We start from the raw sequence: 21265 nt of genomic DNA, 5'->3' as shown, positions 1-21265 counted from the left end.
TACTCAACCAATCAAATCTGTGCAACCCACTAAGAATTACGACTTGAGTCAGTGAGTTAGAAACACACACTGGAACGACGAGACGAGAGATAGGAGTTGGAGAAATAGATGAATCACAGAAATGTATTTTAACATGGCGTGAATTTTGATTGCATACCGCTGTCCGAATAGCAGAGAGAGTGTGCAGGAGCAGAAGCGTTGTGTGGTTGAATATGTTAGTTTAGTCTGCCCGACTAATCGATCCTTTATCTGACTGATGTTTGTGCAAGTTAGATGGCCCCAAGTCCCAACCATGGCTGTGAAATATCAGTAGCCTAACCGTGCTGTGTATTTAAAAATCCATGGCACTGGCCATGGTGTTATTGTAGCAGATGGAATAGTAATTGCGCATTCTGTCAGTTTCGTCTTGGATCTATAATATTCGCTTATATATCGGGTGACTTAAAAGAACCAGTCACCCCCCCCCCGTTAACAAATCGCCTACTGTGTACAAAAAGCAAAAAGTATTATTAGAGATACAACCTAGTTTTGGAATAAGCTTTAATTTTATTGACATACATTTTATGTATGAACACATTCTGTACACATTATGATAACTTGGTGATCAAAGAGAACATCCAGTGGCCTCACATTGATCCATACACTGCAGTATGACTAAATTGTAAATGTATTATTTCCACCAGAATCTTGTTTTGGGAATACCAGGTCTCAGTTTAAGCTACAACACAACTAGCCTGTCACTATAAGCTCCATATAAGCAGTAAAGTAAAAAAAAAAAAAAAAACGGACTCATGAGATGTGATTAATTCATCACCTCACCTGTAAGGACCTGGCCAGGCTAATCTAATGAAGGATGAAACACTGTGGGATATCATATTATCTTTTTTTTAACAGTGCTGCCAGACCAGTGACCAGCCCACCAGGAAATTTTGCCCTACTCCAGATGGCCAGGTATGCGTGCTGACAAAGTGTCCTTGAGCAAGACACACTCAGCACTCCTACTTCATTTTTCTGGATGACATCTTCAATCAAAAGCACTAGATATGTATAAAGTTATAACATTCAAATATAGATTTATTTTTTTTACCTCGACATATTGGCATCTTTCCTGTCCAAGTGCTGTCACTCTTGCAGACTCTGTGTTCAGAACCCCCTGCCAGGAAGTAGCCATGCTGACAGCTGTACACCAAGGTGTAGCCAAACCCAGGCAGATCCATCCCCACCACGTCCACATGGAGTGGGGTCTCTGGCTGCTTACAGGCATGGGCTGGAGGGCAGAGAAGGGACACTGGAGTTAGAGTCTGACAGAAGGAGGATGGACGGGCGATAAGTTAACAAGTTGATGGGATCTATGTTTCTTACGTATGCATTCGGGCTGCGCTCCGCTCCATGTCAGATCAGGCTGGCAGGTTCTAGAGGAAGAGCCCTGAATCAGATGACCTGGCTGGCACTGAAATGACACTACGCTCCCCACCTGTGGAGGGAGAGAGAGACAGAATGAGACAAAAATACATATTTATTTAGGTTGTTAGAGGGGGAAGTCGTTATAACAGACTATGCAACTGCAAATGCATGTATTGCTATTACCTATTTAAATAAAACATCTTTGGTTTTTCTTGAAAATATCTTTAAAATATTTAAATTAAACCTGCTCATCATGTTTAAAGAACAGGTTTGGATATTTTTGAGTCTATCCTAATGAAATACTCTCATGACATACAGTAATGATGTAAGAGTAATTATTTGCTGTGATCATTCCTCCTGTCCACACTGTTCAGCCACAGCTAATTTGAGACTTCAGCCCTCACAGTTAGTTAATAAAGTGCTTATCTTCCAACATTATTAACATTAATGTTTTCCCACTGACAGTGCTCTTTGCTGACCTGCAGTGGAGGGCAGTTGCATGTAGGTTTGTTGCCGGGATGCAGCACCGGCAGTAAATCTGATGATAAATCTAATGATATCTACCACAAGACAGCATATATTAACTTTTTGTCCAAAATATGGTGAAAAATCAAATGTTTCCAGAGCCCAAGTTGACATATTGAAATGTCTTGTTTTGCCTGACCAACAGTTTTCAAAGATTACAGTTTCTTCTTCCATCTGTCTCTCCCCTCGTTTTTTCCTTCCTTTCTCTTTCTTTGTAATTTCATAGATTATTGATCTATGTTTTACCTCGATAGTTCAGATCAAAGGAGCCACAACGACAACTTCTTTATTAGTTAGTAAGTTGACTACTTTGGTGGGAAGGTAGCTATAGAGTTAAGTTTGTCAGTACAGATATTTTACCTTGAAACCGTAGGTCCGGTTTAAGGAGCCATAGCGTGGTGTTCCTGGGTTATCACAGCTGGTTTTGGTCGGCTCTGAAATGTACAGCACAAGCGTGTAAGTAATTACACACAAAATCTAAAGGAAAGATAAATTAGCAGTAGCATTATATGTCCTCTCTCAACTCTCCTTTCCTCTCCTCTGTTGTCATGGTAACTGCAGGGTATGTATCCCAACAGGACAGCAGGGGGCAGTAGTGCTTTATCAGAAAACGAAGCGGGGCCGGCTTGTGTGTGTGAGAGAGTGTGTGTGTGTGGCAGGAACATCAGCATGTAGAGCACATCCTGACGCAGAGCTCGATTCAATACAGCTTCCGAAATGACAGATTCACTCTCCACTTCTCTCTCTCCTTCTCCCCTTCTACCTCTCTCTCACTTCCTGTACCTCTCTAACTGCCCCTTTCTCCCTCTGCCTCTCCCTCTCTTTCTCTAACTGCTTTCTTGCTCTCTCTTTCTATCTTTCCATGTCCCTGTATGTCTCTCTGCCCACCGAACCCCCCCACTCTGCACAGACACACATCCCCCTTCCCTTGTCTGTCTTATTTAAAGAGCAGGCTGCTTCAGCTCAAAACTCATTCTGTTTCAGTCACATAGTAATACACATCACACACTAACATACAGCTGCAATCACACACTAATAAATCAACCAAGCACACACACACATGCACTCAACATTACATTCCCTCTTCACTTCCACCACAGAAAAACATAAAACTGCAACTGAGTCTTTATGTTTGTGTGAATGCTTGTGTATGTTTCATAGTCTCAAAAACAGTCATGGTATTGAACCATTCATACTTGCTGCAACTACTTCTTTTTCAGCAGTTATAGATTAAGTCTTTACATCAATGAAGTAACACTTCAGAGCAAGCCTTCTATTTTTAGATAATCTATTTCACAGGGAACCTTCGACTTTATAGCAGCTGTAAAGCACTGTATGCATGCCTTATCTAGAGCTATGAAGGAACAAAAAGTCAAGTGTCTGTTCGCATTACAAAAGCTCTCATTTATTATAATTCATCACCATACTTGATGTTTAAGCACCTGCTCTGAATCAGACATGTGAAGTGGTGCTCTAAACATCATGCGTGGTGGTAAATTGACCCAGTGGGACCATTTGTAATGTGTGCTGAATATCCCTTCTCATTTTCTTCTTAATCCCCGGATAGCAGCAGCTTGTTTGAAGTTGGATGCGGATGCCCGTTTCTGGAAGCCTTTGACTAAATACAGTAAGTTACAGCGTGTGCTGGTGTTGTCTCACTTATGAGCAGGCAGTTTCTGTGTAGTTTCTGGAAAGGGATTTCCTATATACAGTAACAGCCCCACTTTTAAGACAAGAATTTTCAGAAATAACTAATTGAATGCACAACTTTTTGCCACTTGTGTCGCAGATACACTACTGAATGCGAGGAATTCAGTTTATTAGTGCAAGCACTGTTTATATACTGAACTGCTCGCTGCCTTCAAAGGAAAGCAAGTGTAGAGTAGCATTGTTTTGCAAAACTGATGAATGATGAGCTGTATAACCTAGATTTAAGAGGAGTTGAGTAGTTATATGACCATATTAAAGAAATTGGATAACCCTCAATGCACTGAATGCATCTAGGCTGCCAATTTAGTTGTTCACACCCACAGCCCATGCATGGCTCTTTCTTCTGCTTAGTTATTTTCATGGTCTATTTTTGCTGTAGCAGCTCATGTACTGTATATAAATGCCAACATTAACTGGCAATTAGTCAATTGATATTTATAGATTTAATCTGTATTCTCAGTAACAGTCAAACCTAACTTATCTTTATGTGGAATATCAACTACAGGTCATTCACAATTTTAGTTGATGCCAAAGCTAATGACACACATGGTGGCAAAATTCACTTAGACTGTCCTTAAAAGTTTAAATAATTACTGTATGTGATATGCAGGACATCTAAGTCAGATAGTGAATCTATCTAACTGGGGAAAAACAGCAGCAGTTTCATAGGGAAGTGTTGCCAATTTGGAAACATCAAAGGAATCCTTTAAGGCTTGTCCTCCTAGGCTCCCTTTTCATTTACAAGATTGCCTCAGATGAGGCTCCAGTCACTATTGATTGTTATTCCAATAAGTCTACGTAACTTTAACTTTGACAGAACAGTAGTTGCTCTGCATAGCAAACCCATGAGTAAACTCAAACGTAGCTGTCAACTCCATAGCGACAGGTCATTAATTGCCATGATCATTAGGAAGGGGAATATCAAACACCAGTCCAGACTCCCCGGTGAGCCACAAACCAGTCATAATACCCTGGCAGGCTAGCAGAAACTAAATAATGTGTTTCATAAGTTACAAGCCCACACAGATTTTCAGTCAGGAAAGTAAATACATGAAATAACAACAAAGAAATAATATTAATCAAAAGAGAACGTGTACAGGAACGGAAAAAACAAGTCCGTAATATGGTCCTTTGATGTGTTATTTAAAAGAAGATACTTATTTTACCTCCTGAGAAATATGATTCAAAAGTCTGGGGGCTCTAGTGGGCTGAGCATCACCACCTTTTAATTTTAACCCACACTTTGAAGTGGGCGAGACACCCCTGCCTGAGGATATCAGGCTGTGCTCCAGCTTATGTGGGGATAAATGATTGAGGATATAGTCAGGAACTATTAAAAAGTAATCAGGAAAATCTTAGATCAATGATTGGTAGAGGATAAAAGCCTTGTGACTGTATTTTAAACAAGTTGGAGACTTATTTGAACAGCATTATACTGGAGGACTTTCTAACTTGTGAATTTATCCAGAAATACAATGCCAGTGTTTTGACTTGTATATTTAAGGTTGGTTGAATTTGACCCAGGGCTAGGTTTCGAATCTCAATACTTTCTTGGCACTGGCCAAAATGTGTTTGTTGCTCCCCAGAAGTGAAAAGTCTAACAAAAAGAAAGCTGACATTCAATGTCAGGTCAGTTTCATGATCTTATTTACTTATTCCCTCATCTGATCAAAAATAATTTGAATCAAATCCTTGCCAATTATGGGCTACATTTTTTAGACAAAGTACTTATGTGGCTGCATGTGTTTAGATAACATTTAATACTTGAGAACTTTGGCTTCTTTTGTTAAATGAAACAAACTAAGGATAGCAGGACAGATAGTTTTAGTATCGGTACCAAAGCTCTGGTGTTGCATCGGCTCTATTGAGTATTTTCAAACGATACAATTTTCTGCAAGTTCTTGCAGTTGAGATTGAGTGAACACATGAAGATGACAAATGAGGGGAAACTAAAACTGATTCCTGGTGGCCAACAAAACAAATATATACAGTTTGAATGATTTTATAGCCTTATTCATTAGAACAATAATATATCATGGTCAGATTTTCCTGCAGACGAAAAGAAACTGCATGAGTCAAAGAAAGCACTCCCAAAAATATCTTTCATTTGTATAATGGCTTCCATGTTTTTGCTGGTCGTCGATTGAACATAAATGATTAAACTTACCAATACAGCGTGGCTGTGTGCCACTCCAGGTACCATCACTTTCACAAAGTCTGGTTGTTGTGCCGACCAGAATGAGAGGTGAAGCACAACTGAAGGACACTTCCGATTGGTAGATGAAACTTCGTCCCTCTCTGAAACCACCAACTGGAATACCTGGGTCACCACAAAACTTGGCTGTGCACACACACACACACACACAAACACACAGAGACACACAGGCAAGCCTATTTCAGTATGCAGGGCTAACATTGGTGACTTTTTGAGTAGCTCAAGGACAAATGTAGATTTTGCTTCCAATTGTAACTGATTGCTGGTAAAGAATAATAACAGGCAGTGTGAGTACTTGTGATGTGTGTCCATATGTGTGTGTGTGTGTGTGTGTGTGTGTTCTTACGTAAGCACTGTGGTAGCATGCCGCTCCAGGTGCCATTGGCTACACAGGTAAGGATAGCTGGGAATGAGAGCTCATATCCAGGTGAGCAGCTGTAGCTCACACTGCTGCCCCATTCAAAGTCACTGCCCTGCAGTACCCCATTACTGATAGCAGGGGGAGCCGGGCAGGTCACAGCTATAGAGAGAGGGAGAGAGAGAGAAAGATGAAGGGGTTAGGGGTTATAAGCAGCTGCATGTCAGTCAAGTTGTTTATATTTCTTGATTGTCCTCACAGATATATATATAGCAGGGTTAAGGGTTTAAGTTGTACTGTATTTCTTGTACACATGAGGAATATACTTCTCTGTAGAAAGTAGTGGTAGTGGCAAAACTATATGCCATCTATCATGTCTACATATGTACTGTAAGTTCATTGTAAGGGTTACAACAATACGAGTAGAGGTTAATAAACAATTTACCTGTACATATAGGCATGTTCCCACTCCACGTCCCATTTTGAGTGCATGTCCTGACAGGTGATCCATCCTCCTCCATTCTGTATCCTGGTTGGCACTGGAAGGACACATTCTGACCAATCGTGAAGTCTTCTCCATAGCGAAGGCCACTAGCCGGCACACCTGGATCCCCGCAGTTTATCACTATTGAGATGGACAAGTGGTGTTTGAGTGGAAGAGACGGGATGAAGATTACTTTACAGGCCATGCTGTGGGTGAAATGAGATGATGAGAATTTCTTTTTGCCTATTACTCCGGCCTATATGATCTTTCATGTAGGTAATTCAAATGATAAGAAGAGGTAAAGAGGAAGATAAAAAGAAAAAAAGAGAGACAACCTGGAAAGAAATGGACAGATTGTAGTGGCAAAAGAGGACAGCTAGTGTAGGGGACAAATGACTAGTTTCTTTGTTGATGCGAGTCGTATCCGTCGGTTGGTTTACGTTTCCAGCTCTCAATCTTTTTTTATCACTGTTTTTCAAAACTGTCCAGGCCTAGAAATGCCCTTCTGATAAATAAACACCAGAACGGCGAAGTTCTGGGATCCCATTCTAATCAAAGCTCTAGTGATCCAAAAGAGCACTTAACTAGAACTGCATATTTTTAATGATACCTGTCTGCTTATTTATATAATTTTAAGTTGTGGACACCACAGTGGGTAACAAATCTATGACCTGACTGTATGGTCTCTTCAGAAACAGTTATGGGCTTCACTTCTCATGAATGAAACAACAGTGATATTAAAAATGGCTGAGGTTGTCCTGGGACTCTTTTAAGGAGCATTAGGATTCCCCTGACTGCACTTATAAAGCACTGTCCTTCATAGTCTAATAGGCAGTTTAAATGCTTTTAAACCCACCCCAGATACTGTCATGGCCGTTAATAGATGTAGTGTAATCTACTGTAAAAGCTTAAAAGCTATTTCCTTTAAGTCAGGGGATTCTTAAAAACTTTTTTCTTTCCAGGTCCGCATATTGAAGAAATTTGGTTTCTCAGCATTTCTATCTCTTTGTTCTGTACTGTTGGATATTTCAAGCTTTATTTCTTTGCATAGTGCATTAAAGTCAGGAATGTCATTGAAAACATTAAAATACTGCAAGAACCCTTCTAATGTGGTGTCCCAAGGTAAGTGAATTTCACCTTGGGACACAATGTAGAGATGTGTTTAACGAGGTATTTTGTTCGTGAGTATGCCACATGTTAATTGTTAGTGTTAAATGCCACTCAGCTGTTGCATTTATCTTTACATGCAGATTTTGTAGTCTGCGTAACATGCAGCACTGATTAACACTTGTTCAACCATGGCTTCGGTCACATTTCATATGGGGAACAGAATGTGATATTTTATGGTTATTTACTCTTGTGAATTTTCCCCCCGCAGAGTTCAAAAAGCAAATTAGCTAAAGTAAACAACAATCAAGGTTATTCATGTCACCCTATAAAGCCTGTAGCAGGAGCATGAAGATTTGAGGCTGATTTCATTACTCAGACCCTATACTGTCGCAGAATAATTTAAAACAGGGCATAAAATAGGGTTACGAAAGGCTGGAAAGGAAACCTTATAATTACACATCAGGAGTTTGGTGATGTTTATGGGTTGCAGACTTGACGTCATTGCAAAGCAAGGATTTAATACTCTGATTATATATAGTAAGTAATAAAACTGACAGTCTGATCTTTGGCCTCCAAGTCACCTGAAATAAAAGTTCGCAAAAAATAATGAAAAATGTCCTGCAGAGGAGTATATTTATTTATGGAGCATCAGATATTGTTAAATTAGGTATAAACCGGTCTCATCAGCAATCCCTCAGTATACAACAGGTTACTTACTGGTACAGTTGGGCTGTACTCCTGTCCAGGTCCCGTTGGCTTGACACAGCCTAGTGGTGGCGCCGGTGAGCAGGTAGCCGTCCATGCAGGAGTAGATGACAGAGTGAGAAAATGTTGTTCCATCCAAACGAAATACTCTGCCATTGCTGGGAGTGCCAGGGTTACCACACTGGACAGCTGGGGGAAAAATGAGAGAATGAGAGAGAGAAAGCCTTCTGCATCTCAATGAGTTTCAGCTCCACAGGCTATGGTTATTTAAGGAGACTGTGCAGCACATGGGTGGATCTCTAACTGCATAAGTGTCAAAGTGCTGGGTTCTAATAGGTTGAGATTAAGTCAAAGTATCTTCCTACCTTTACAGAAGGGCTGTGTGCCGGACCAGGTCCCATTAGGGAAGCACATCCTCTCTGATGAACCGATCAGATCGTAGCCCTCGGTGCAGCTGAAGTGAACCTTGGAACGGATCCTGAAATCCGTTTGTTCCCTCGAACCATGGGAGGGAATGCCAGGATCGCCACAGGAACCAGCTGTGTCGCCTACAGAGAGAGAAACAAGGGGACAGCGTTAGGTCTCCGACTTCAAAACTAGAATACTTGAATCACCACAAACCAGCTGCATCTTCTAAAAACACACAATGTACTTTAAAACTTAAAATTACTTTTCTTTATTTGATCAAATACAAAAAAAATTAGAAGAGAGGAGGGAGAAAGGGCATAACATTATCTAAACAATAACTGTAATTTATCACTTGTTATTGAGACTGCATTGTAAAGTGAACTCAGCAATGTGAGGTGAATATTTGCTTTTATTTTTGATATAAATCACATTCTCACCTCAGGGTAGTCAAGTATGAAATGGCTGCATACAAATAGTAGTGGACTGCACACATATGTTGGTGACAAGGGGCATATGTTTGCCTTAAGAGTGTGTGTGTGTGCAGATGGGAAGGTGTGTGTGTGTGTGTGTGTGTGTGTGTGTGTGTGATCCTCGCTCTACCCTTGTAGAACCGCCTGGTCAGCAAATTTAGCCTGACAGACAGAGCACGCTCCTGGGAACACACACACACACTTTCACACACAAACACACACGTTGTCAACCAAATGTGCAGACAAATATACTTTTACCCAAACATTACTGGTCACCATTGCATTTTTTTTATGCTCTAAAATGTGCATTGCTTATGTGTGCATGTAATTAATGTAAAAACCTGATTATTTTTTGTTAACAACAGAAAACAGAATGAATATTTCACCATTTTTACTGTAATTAATGCATCAAGAAACTTTGTGTGATAAACAACTACTTTAAGTTTTTCCCAAATGTGTCTGCTGTGTTTTTGTGATATATTTCTGACAAATAACCTAATTTCACACTGGCTCTGTTTGTACTACACTGCAAATATCTAGAGGCTTGCTGCTAAACTGAGCTTACACATACCACAGACACAACATATAATGACATAACATCTTTTCTAATGTCTCAGGATTTCAGACTGTGTTTCTCAGATGTAAATAAATAAGCCTTTAACAGCATTATGTCATTAAAAAACTCAAAATGTGAGGAAATGGTCTACAGCAAGATGAAAGATTTGTATTTTTTATTTTTTCAGAATATCGGGAACAGATCAAACACATATACACCATCTACACAACTCCCATGGGATACTTACACACACGCACACACACACAAAGATACACACACACAAAGATACACAGCTCCAAAGTCACCATGTAGCCTCAGGTGTATCAGGTCTCAACAGGGAGAACAACCAATCTACCTGATGTCAGTGGTGCAAGCGTGTGTGTGTGTGTGTACGTATGAGTGCAAGTTTGTGGGACAGAGCGTTGGGAAAACTAATCTCTGTCGTTTCCCTCAGGTGACTTTGGAACAACCACTAATCGGTCACACACACATTCATCTGCACACACACACACACACGTGAACTATCTATCCGATGGAAAGATTTTGGCTGTTCTCTGGCTTGGAAAAATTCACGGGCTACTCAGCTGAAGCTCCTGTAGGTTTGCAGAAGGTTTCATAAAGCTGCATGAAAAAAACTACAAGGCTATAACATTCTTGCTTGTTGGATCAAGGGGGTTAATGTACAGTCTGTGCCTCTTCTTTGTGAATTGTTTGGCTAACTAGTCTATGCAGGGCAGCTGCTAAGACTGAACACTGAGCACCCGACATATCGTAGTTCTACTTTGTGATGGATGTGTGTGGGACTCAGTTTGAATCTTATGACCATAATTGGGAAACTAGTAGATCTTGTGGGTCTAGGTTTGTGTTAAATATCCCTTGACAGGATAGATAACCTTCAGAATTGGGTTGGCATTGCACTGTGGCTTCGCTTGTATTGTTGATCACATTCTCCTTGGCCGAGCCTCAAAGAATTCTGCTGTGTAAGTCATCAAGGTCTCCTGAACTCTTCTTTGAAAGCGAGTGTTTCTTCTTCATCTGAGTTTTTTCATCACTAATATGATGAGTTTTTTACAAAATATTCTTTTTAAGAAGCAGTCCCTTAGCCTGCAGTAACTTAAGATTGAAGAAATAGTTTTTGACATTTTGCGAAATACACTAAAATACTTGCTTACTACTCTCCATTAAATATCAAGCTACAGCCAGCAGCCAGTTAGCTTAGGATAAAGACTGGAAGCAGGGGGGACAGCTAGCCTGTCTCTGTCCAAAGGTAAAAGAATCCCACTATCAGCACCTTAAAATGTCACTAATTTAAATGTTATATCCAATTGTTAAACCTGAACAAAACTGAATTGTAAAAATTACAATGTTTGATTTTAAGGAGGGCTATGACTTCCACATGAGAGCGGTAACAATCATTTAACTCTTGGAAAGAAAGCTAATAAGTGCTCATTTCCCAAAATGTTGAACTATTCCTTTAAGGTTTTTACAATTCATCTCAAACAGGTCCATGTCAAGTCTTGAATCTTGTCACGTCCCAAGTCTTCATAAACTAATCGCAAGTGCTGACATTATTAATGGCACAGTCGAATCCCAAAATCCTCATTTTTGTGAAGTCTGACTCGAGTTTAAATCTGGCAGTATCTTGGTTCAAACTAATAATAATTCTCAATGGAATCAAGAAATTTGATTTAAGGCTTCAGCTCTAGACACAGTAACCACTGTTACTTCTCGGTTAAAATGAATATTTTATGCCCCCTGAAATGTGAATGTGGCAACATAACCAACATTGCATCAGAAACGCCATTTGCTTATCGACAGTCACGGAGCAGAATTGCAGACCTGGCACTTCTACCATGGGCTGAACTCTTATCTCTGCAGGGCTCTGGTACACACCTGCCAGGTAAAAACCATGAATCACTGCTTTATAAACTATTACCCTCCCTCACCCTGCATCTCCCCCAGGCAATTGCTGTAAATAACAATGTATTCTTAGTCAACTCGTCTAGAATGTGTTTTCAGTCAGTTTGTTATATAAACGGCAGCTGGGAGCCTCTCAGTCTGGAGAGCCATAATCATGCCCCCAGCCAGCTACCGAGAACCATATAACTTAGACTGTTTGTTTATACATGATGGAAGGTAAGGAGGCTTTCTGTCTGGAGACACAATCTAGCTCAATAAGTGGTGAGATATGCCTATACACTAAATCTAGCCTGGGTAAAGCACTTTAAAGAACAATGATAGTTGTGCAGCTACAGTACACAATATTGCCTTAAAATAAACTCATTAAGAAAATACAGCTAATGCTAAAGAAAATGCACAGGAAACATTATAAATTGAATTATTTAAATGTGTTAATATTTAAATATACAGTCATTGCTTCACCCATCCATTTTTATTCTTATCTTTCATTTCAGAGTATCGCTCAAGAGTTAAAGACATGGTGAGGGTCATCACAAAAAGAAAATACACCTAAAAGTTTACAAAATGACAATTCAATTATATAACCAGTACAGAAATTGATTTGGTTAAGGGTTCAGGGCTGAGATACACTGAATGTGGTTGTAGGGGAAGGTTATGCTCCATAACCATTTTAACAGACACATAGTGATATATTCTCTTTTCATGCGCCAACCCTACCGTCCATCCGTCCATCCCATTATCCCTTCGATTGAGAGCAAAAGGGTTAAGAAAGGGCGCCTGCAGGATGTAAAGGCATGGAGTGCTCCACACTCTGTTGAGTCTACACGTTTTGGACATTTCGCCCTTTCATCTACAACTCCTATCTATCTATCTCTCCTACTGATAGGGTGGACTTAACAGTCTGTATATTCAATAGAGGTTAAAATGGTTACCAGAGCAGAAGGGCATGGGGGCACTCCACATCCCATTGAGCTGACAAGTCCTGGATGATTCTCCTTTCAGCTGTCTTCCGCCCAGACAGGAGTATCGAACCGTTGAACCAAATGTAAACTTATCTCCACTCAGCACACCGTTAGGGGGAGAGCCAGGATGACCACAATCTACAACTAGAGACCCAGAAAGAGAGAGGGAGAGAGAGTGTAGAGAGAGAGAAGTGAGAGAGAGAGAGAGAGAGAGAGAGAGAGAGGGGAGAGATGGATTGAGCTTAACGCAGCTTTGTGAGAGGAGCTGCAGTGGGGAACAGATTCAGAAACTAAAGAATATGTGTAGGATTACGGATAATGAGACGGATTCAGGAAACAGACACAAGAGTGCCATACATTTCTGAAATGTATGGCACTCTTGGAAGGAATTAAACAGTGTGTTTATCTGCATGTGAGCCTAAAGTGTACAGCTAAACTTAGCCTACTTACGCACAGTAGTAACTGGAGTGTTTACAATTCAAAGCAAAGGAACACCTCAATTAACTAACCTACATGAGTTTGTGGGGTTTACAGAATGACATTTTTTTAGCACATTCACTGTGTAATATTTCCCCACTGTGTGAGAGCCAGGCGTTTGCTATTGGAGTTGATGCATGGCATTTAAACTGATCAGTTAGACTTCTTCCTAAAAGCCTTTTCTCTTGTAACGTTTAAAGTGAAAACGTTCAAACAAGTTGTGAGCTAAGCCGTCAAACAGGCTTATGTAAGAGCAGTCTGATGTTAAAGTTTTCCTTGTCATATTTATAATATTGGGACTTACTAGCTCTACACTGCAATAAACAATGCATGGGCTGAAACAGAGAAGCAGCGCTGTTTCTCTATCATCAGGAGCACAATAACTTGTACGTAAGCATCAGGTGCTTATCACCTCCTTTGAAAGAATCAGGCATTACTAAACTAACTCTGGAGGTGGGGCTTAGCAAACTAACTATTGTCTGTCCCATTCCATGTCAGGTTAAAAAGCCAAAAAGACAAGGGGTCAAACTAACCTATACATTCAGGTAGAGGTTTGTCCCACTGTCCAGTAGGTTGACAGGTCAGTACGGGTGATCCAAACAGGTAATATCCTGGGTTACAGTCGTAGAAAACCACGGTGCCGAAAGTAAAGTTCCCATGCTCTATTTTACTCTGTCGGATGGAGTTGGCAGGGATACCTGGATCGGAGCAATTGACCACTATACACAGAGAGACACAGAGATGGACACGCAGACAAATACACAAAAAGAGATATAGAAAAGCATGTGTTATTTGGCATGAACCAGAGAGGGTAATTTATCTCCCCCCTCTTCCTTCTCCCAGTGTTTTGCACTGGGATTACAGCTCTGTAAAATAATATAGGGCATAATAAGGAGGTCGTGGTGAAGAAGGAAGAGCTGGTGTTCAAAAGGGTGGATATGGCAAATGTTATGTGATGCTATGATGAAGGCAGATTTGTGTGTCCTGGATCCAGCAACCATGCAGTGTAATGGCTTGTTATCATTACGTTGCATTTTTAATTTTACACAATTCAATTGGCACCCCATTCTGTACACTGGGCAGAATGCCGATAGCTGGTGTACAAACATGAGCGAAAGCTACCCTTGTTACTGTGATTGTTAGAGAACAATCAGGGCTTGAGATTTATGTTTCGCTGAAAACAAAAAGTTTCCATTGAAAAGGGCTAGAGCCAGGAGAGGATTAGAGGGATGTGGAGTATGAAATCTACCTCAGAACTTCATTACATTAAGGAAAATAGTGCATCTTTTCAGTCTAGGTTGAAATTTATTTCAAGGTTATGACGGCAGAGATGTTTAAGTTGAATAAAGTTAGAGGTAGAATTGAGGTGAAATGAAAAGGGTAGGGGTAAATAAGAATGGTTGCCATAGTAAAAGGCAGTGAGGATAAATAAAGATAAGAGTTGAGGTGGTATTAAAGGTCAGGGATAAATAAAGTTAGGGGTGAATACACTTAACTTTTCTCCCCACCTTTACATGTTGGTGGCGGGTGGCTCCACTGGCGGTTGGCCTGACACTGAGCCCGTGCGGGCCCCTCCATTTCATAGCCCCGGTTACAAACAAAGCTGACCACGTCGTTGAGGTTGAAGCCGTTTCCCACAGTACGGCCATATATGGGACTTCCTGGATGGCCGCAGCTGATGGCTGTAGGGAAGACAGTGTGAATCATACACGTAGCCTCATACAGCGTTCTTATTGCTTTTATGATAAATCTACTTGAGAGTGCAGATAGCAAATTAGCAACTTTTATTAATATTAAATCCCATGAGAAGACAGAAACTGACAATGTGTTACCCCCCCCAACGTTCACACGTACAGACTCAAACACTGGAGGTGCGACAGGCTGCCATTCATTGTGAATGTAACCTCCAAATAGCAGCCTGACTTCCATACCCCATCTGTGGCATTCAGCTCCAAGCCCATCTGTTTGTACTGAAGACGTTAATCTTTAAAAACAGGTCACAAATGTATAATTTTTCCTTTAGACCAATTTCCTAAAACAGCAGGGTACTGTATGTTTTAATAAATGTTATTGAAACAGGAGTAAATTGAGCATTTTCAGTTGCAGATTAACAAACATTCGGTGGTCGAGTATTTATGGCAGCAGGACGGTGAGCTTGTCAAAATAAATTATAGGGCCCATGTTCATTGTAAGTAAGATGTCAACCAGTGTGGCAGTGTGGCTTATTGATGCATTTTTAACAGTTTTTGGACAACAAGAAAAAGAAACACTTTTGGTTTTTGGCTTTTAACGGGGTTTATTGACATTAAGAAAAATATCAGTATCACCATCCCCTTATATTTTAAACATTTTAGAGAGTGAATGTATTGCATAATCACAGTCAAACACGGTTTCAGTTATAACCGGCAGTTTACTGAGCAGTTTTTCTTGCTTAATTTGACTGGCTATTGCAGTTCTTTTTTTTATGTGCTGTCTCCGTGTCCTCTGTGAATGTTTCTATAGTCATATCCAGCAGTGCTACAGTATTTCAGCAGTCAGTGCCACACAGTTGCAGCTGACCACTGATGTGATTTAGATACAACTCTATTTTCGTAAATGTTTTGGCTTTTCGTAACCCATTGCCTCACTTTTCTTATTAAATTTCAAAAAATCCAATTCTCTAGATTTCTTCTTGATATAGAGAGCCACAAAATGATATGATATAAACTCAGAGGCCATGTAGTTCTCGGTCCTTGAAAACCACAAGGAGCACAGATTTGGACCAAATATCTATGCCTCTCCAGCAGAAATTCATAAATATTTATGAGAATGTCAGATGACCGGGAAAACATAGCTGGTATCCCAAATGTAGGGTCGTTATTTTAGAAATATTAAACCTCAACATCTTCTGCGTTAGCGCTGAGTGTCCTCTGTTTGCCATTGTACGTCATAATTATTCATCCTGTTAACTTCATTCACTGGGGCTACTTAGAAGTTTGCGTGTGTCTCTTGTCTTCATTGTGCTGACGACAGTGTTTTGATGTTTGTGTAAACAGACAGTTTACAGTTACAGCCAGCCCCTCTCTCATCTGCCTCTCAAGCTCTCCCCCTTTAAATTTATTGCTTTAGAGGGAGGAGGAGGAGAGGAAAGGAGTTTATTACTTTACAGGGAGGAGGAGAGAGAGAGAGAAAGAGAGAAAGAGAGAGAAGAGGAAAGGAAAGGAGGTTGAGCAAAGACAAAGACTTGGAGGATGGAAAAAAGGGTAATGGAGGAGAAGACAAGATGAGAGGAGAAGAACAACTGAGGTGAGGAGAGCAGAGGAGAGATGATCAAGACAAGAGAAGACGAGGGAGAGAGGAAAGAAGCCGTGGTTTTTTTTTTCACTTGATCAGTGAGAATCAGAAGTTTGTTTGCTTGCCTAAGATACAAATTTATCTGACACCGTCAGCATGCCCTACAGCTACACACACACACACACACACACACACACCATAGTCTCATCATCATTCTGTGTTTGTGTCTCTAAACAAGAGCCTCTCATCTCCATAATTACAGTATAATTTGGCTGTAAAATGATTTCCCTCAATAACTCCTGCATGAATAACCCCAATAAAAACAGCATAGCACAGAAACGCCAGATACACAGACAGATATACACACACACACTATCCCAATCACAAAGAAAACAACTCCATGCAATACCCGAACACACATACTATCGGATATACAGTCCCTATACTGAACCTTTCTTTTTGTTTTAAGGATCATAGTCAAAAACAATTTCATAGAGGAAATTAACTCCCTTTCATTTCCCCTTCGACTCAGGAAATGGAGACGCTACATCACCGCCATCGTCTTTTAAACATGGTCCTTATTTAGTGAACAAACGGGCTGTCTCTTTGGGGAAACGGCGTCTGTATAGTTGGCTTGAGATGGCACTCATCATCACCACCTTAACTGCGCCCAGTTGCTGCCTAAAAACATTTAGGACGCTCACAGCAAGTGACCAATTTTTGGGATTTTCACAGTAGCATGGACACGTCAGAGCCTTCTATTTTATCCTCAAGCTCGTTTATTTATCTCACCCAGACCACACTTGCAGTTGGGCCCTCTGGCCCTTTATATAAGACTACTGGTGTGAATCTGAGTGTTGGGTTAAAAAATCAAGAAAAGGATATTTCTCAAAATGCAACCCTTATGCTGGCTTTACTCAGTATGGAATAGCTCTTGAACAAAAGGTTTATTCTAAATGATTTATATTTTTTTAATTTGGACTTTTCCACCCTTGAATGAAATTTGAGTGGGGTTTATCAGCTCTACCACATAAACTCCCTTGATGAAGACCTTGGTGCACTGTTCATAACGTTGCTAAAGGCAGCTGCACTGTTGTTACTGAATATTTAAGGCTCATATTTTTCTGATTATACCAAATCTTCCCCTAAAATAAGTGAATTATTTAAAAGGAGCAAATGGATTTGAAATTTTTTTCCAAACATTTTTATCAGGCATCTAAAGCGCTTTACTTTACAAAAAAAAAGCGTGTCCTGTAGTGGGGTAAAGTGTGCAGCACGGTGTCACATGCTGTAGATGTGCTATGACAAAGAACCCTGGCTTATATTGCATTTCGATGTTAAAATTTAAAAAAAGATCAAATAGACAGAAATCAATTATTAAATTAATTAAGTAATCCATCTGCACACACACATCAACACATACACATACACATCAACACATACACAGACACAAATACAAACACAGTCACACAAACCCCAAAGGGCTGTGTTAGTATTTTCGCTGAACTCCTATTTTTCTAATCACTGAACCATAACATAAAATATGATTTCAGGTGTTTTTTAATGATGTGCTGGATCACATCACATCCAAGGCTACACTCTCGATTTACTTATTTCCCATCAATTGAGTCTGCCTCCTCCTGCTGTAAAGGACATTTTATCAATGACCATCAATGCACACTGTGTGCCTTTCAAGACAGTTAGCAAACATCTATTTGATTCACTGTCCTCTTCATTATCAATCGATTATTAACCAACTAAAAGAACACTTGCATTTCACCAGGCAGATCAATTATTTTCAAAGGTGCCGAGACCATTTTCCTTATTTTGTTGGAATCAGGACTTCTTGCCTCCAATGCCAATTACACTGCAACACCTTCCAAATATTGTATCACATAGATCTTAATTGGTCAAATATAAGACCTTTTTCATTAGTGTGCCTCCAATGGGATTTGTAAGATGTATGATATTGATCTTTCAACTGTATGGGCCAATAAAAAGTCCAAAATTCAAATAAAAATGCTGAGAACTTTATCAAACCCTTGAAGTCGAACTACCTCTGTTTGATATTATTTTAATTTCTTTATTTGATATCTAGCAAACAGTGGAAGTTATCAAAGCATACCACAGCATTCAAGCTTCCGCTAGATACACCTTGACCTCAAAACCTTGAGTGCGATTTCTATTTGTCCTCTGCATGCATGCACACACATGCACATTAAACCAAAAGACCAGTTTTGAATAAAGATGAGGTTTTCCCTGCATGTTTTAATGATAAAGAGGACAGAAGATAAAGGATCTTGGATTTTTTTGTCACAAACCAACACTGTCCATTTAAGTGTTTCTTTATAGAAAACTATTCATTCCATTGATATAATATGAAGAGAGATGTGTTTTTATAGTCAGTGTGAGTTAGTGTGCATAGCTGAGTGTGTTAACATAGGGCTTAAGGCATTCTGCTTCTACAGTGTATACACAGTATTTGTAAGGACTAATGCAGTATATATGTGTGTGTACAGTATGTGAGTGGAAAAGACAGGCAGCCGTCCAAACCTCATGTTGTCAAGGAGACAGATATGTGTGGTAGAGGGCCTGGGTTAATTTGATAGTTAAGGTGAATCTTGTGTGCTTGTGTTTTTTCCTTACATATACAGACGGGCAGCTGTCCAGACCACTGGTTGTCTTGGAGACAGATTCGAACTGATGAGCCTATTAGTCGAAAGCCAGGCAGACACTGATACACGACCGTATCACGGTATCCAAAGTTCTCCCCTATCACCTGGCCATTCACAATGCCTTCTGGGATTCCACAGTGACCAGCTGAAAGACACAGAGAGATAAACATGGGACTCAGACTATGAATAACACTGGCTTAGAGCCGGTCTCAGAAATGTTGCTTTAGAGATCCAGTTGTTGTTTTGCTGAATTTTTGTTCACATCTTCATTTATTACAAGTTTTAGTAAATAAACCTACGTTGTATCTGTGACTGTGCTTTTCACTTACTTTTGTGACCGAGAGCTAGCTAGTTGTCCTGCAGATATGCAAATATTTCAAAATGATACTACACCTTACAGTCTTATTATACACATGAGATGCATTCTCAGGATTATTTTCAGGCATACAAAGACAATATCAGCAAAACAGTAACATTTTAATCAGGCCTGGGAGTTTTAAACAAACCCTGAAGGTTGAATATCTCTTTGGCTTAGGAGATAGTTTGTTGCCTCTATGTGGGACATTAAAATTTTAAACATCTGCTGAAACCTTTTGCAAGAGTGTAAAAGTAGGCAATTTTGCAGCTTGAAATCTGCTTTATTGAGAAATGTGACTTTGAGCAAACACACACCACAGAACATCAAAGTGGGAGCACAACAAGCACTCTATCTTCAAAAAATATCACTAGCTCTGCCATAAATTGGATCACCTGTCATTTACGGTGAAGGCTCAGATGGTCAGTTGCGCCCTGCAACATTTTAACAGCTTTGTACACACTTTGTGATGCCTTCAAAAGCCAAATGAAGAAGTGCTTTTAAAGAATCAGACTTGGTAACCTGGTAACAGCTAACCAAACAGGATTTGTGGGCCTCTTCAGTCCTGGATCAGATTAATTCCCTAATGCACAGTGCTAATGCAAGGTGTTTTAAAAAGTAGGACAAAATGTGTATTTTCTGTTCTAAGAGAGTTTGAATTGAGTATTGATTTAATTCTGTACAGTAGATAAAACCTACACTGTGTCCCTGATGTCAGCAAATGCTAACAATTTCACAGACAGCCAGGGATGTGGGAGAGAACGAGAAGAGAAAAGGTTGCCTTGCCTAGTATCACCTTTGTCATTTCACATTGTCTTTGAGGTGCTGATTACTGGAGTTAAAGGGCACAACTCAAGTAAGTCACACTTTACTTTCTTGAATATCTTGCAGGAAGTTGTGTTGAAGAATTAAAAGTCAACTAAGTTTTACAAAGTTTCAACACACTTTAAAATGACCCTACAATTAAACGTCAAATAAATTATGAATACTGTAAAGTAAAATACTATCCTTTGGCTTTTTTGAGAAGGGAATGTATGGAAATTATGTCTCACATCATAAAATGTTTTAGTTTTGGTTAAAAATCTGGCAACACAAAGCACAAAAGTAGCTCTTCTAAAAGAGAATATAATGCTTTTTTTTCGTATTTTTAAATGTTATTGTTGATTTGCTTCAGGATTAAACATAAAAGGGTAATTTTACAGAAACAGATTGAATTACTAAGATGAATGGAAACAGCAAAAAAACTGTGCAGTCTTCCATTTTAAATATGCAAAACAAGTAGAGTAAATCCAGTTTTGTTTTGAAGGATAATAAGAAAAGTTACTGAATGAAAATGCTGTTTATAGCACTTTTTTAGAGCTCACTTTATTTATTTTTTGACAGAATGATGCCTCCTCATCAGTCTAGGTTAAGTTTCATTGAACTTTTCCTTTATAAATTGCATCTCATATCCCCCTCAGTCTGTGAAGTATTCTGGGAAGCGATGTTTCTACTGAGGCTTCATGGAGAAGTGACAGCACCATGTCATAACATCTGTTACCTCTGGCTGGCACACTGACAGAAGAAAGTAGGTGTTTTTTCAGGCTTACATATATATATATATATATATATATATATATATATATATATAAAAGAAGATTCATACTGAATGCACAGCA

General features: G+C 39.7%; 1 protein-coding gene across 1 annotated transcript in view; it reads right to left on the bottom strand.

The window, feature by feature from the left end:
- The window catches only part of LOC118343277 (CUB and sushi domain-containing protein 3-like), a 323719-nt gene that overhangs the window by 5860 nt on the left and 296594 nt on the right, over window positions 1-21265 (bottom strand). The window contains 12 exon segments of the mRNA XM_035682048.1: window positions 1088-1267; window positions 1363-1474; window positions 2290-2363; window positions 5807-5980; window positions 6201-6374; window positions 6658-6837; window positions 8524-8700; window positions 8877-9059; window positions 12798-12971; window positions 13838-14023; window positions 14801-14986; window positions 19224-19397. Coding sequence (XP_035537941.1) covers window positions 1088-1267; window positions 1363-1474; window positions 2290-2363; window positions 5807-5980; window positions 6201-6374; window positions 6658-6837; window positions 8524-8700; window positions 8877-9059; window positions 12798-12971; window positions 13838-14023; window positions 14801-14986; window positions 19224-19397 — 1974 coding nt within the window.

Source organism: Morone saxatilis, unplaced genomic scaffold (assembly GCF_004916995.1).
Source record: "Morone saxatilis isolate NCDOM2014 unplaced genomic scaffold, NCSU_SB_2.0 Contig9, whole genome shotgun sequence".
Lineage (NCBI taxonomy): Eukaryota > Metazoa > Chordata > Actinopteri > Moronidae > Morone > Morone saxatilis.
The sequence above is the reverse complement of the archived record's forward strand: the minus strand, read 5'-3'. Positions and strand labels throughout refer to the sequence as shown.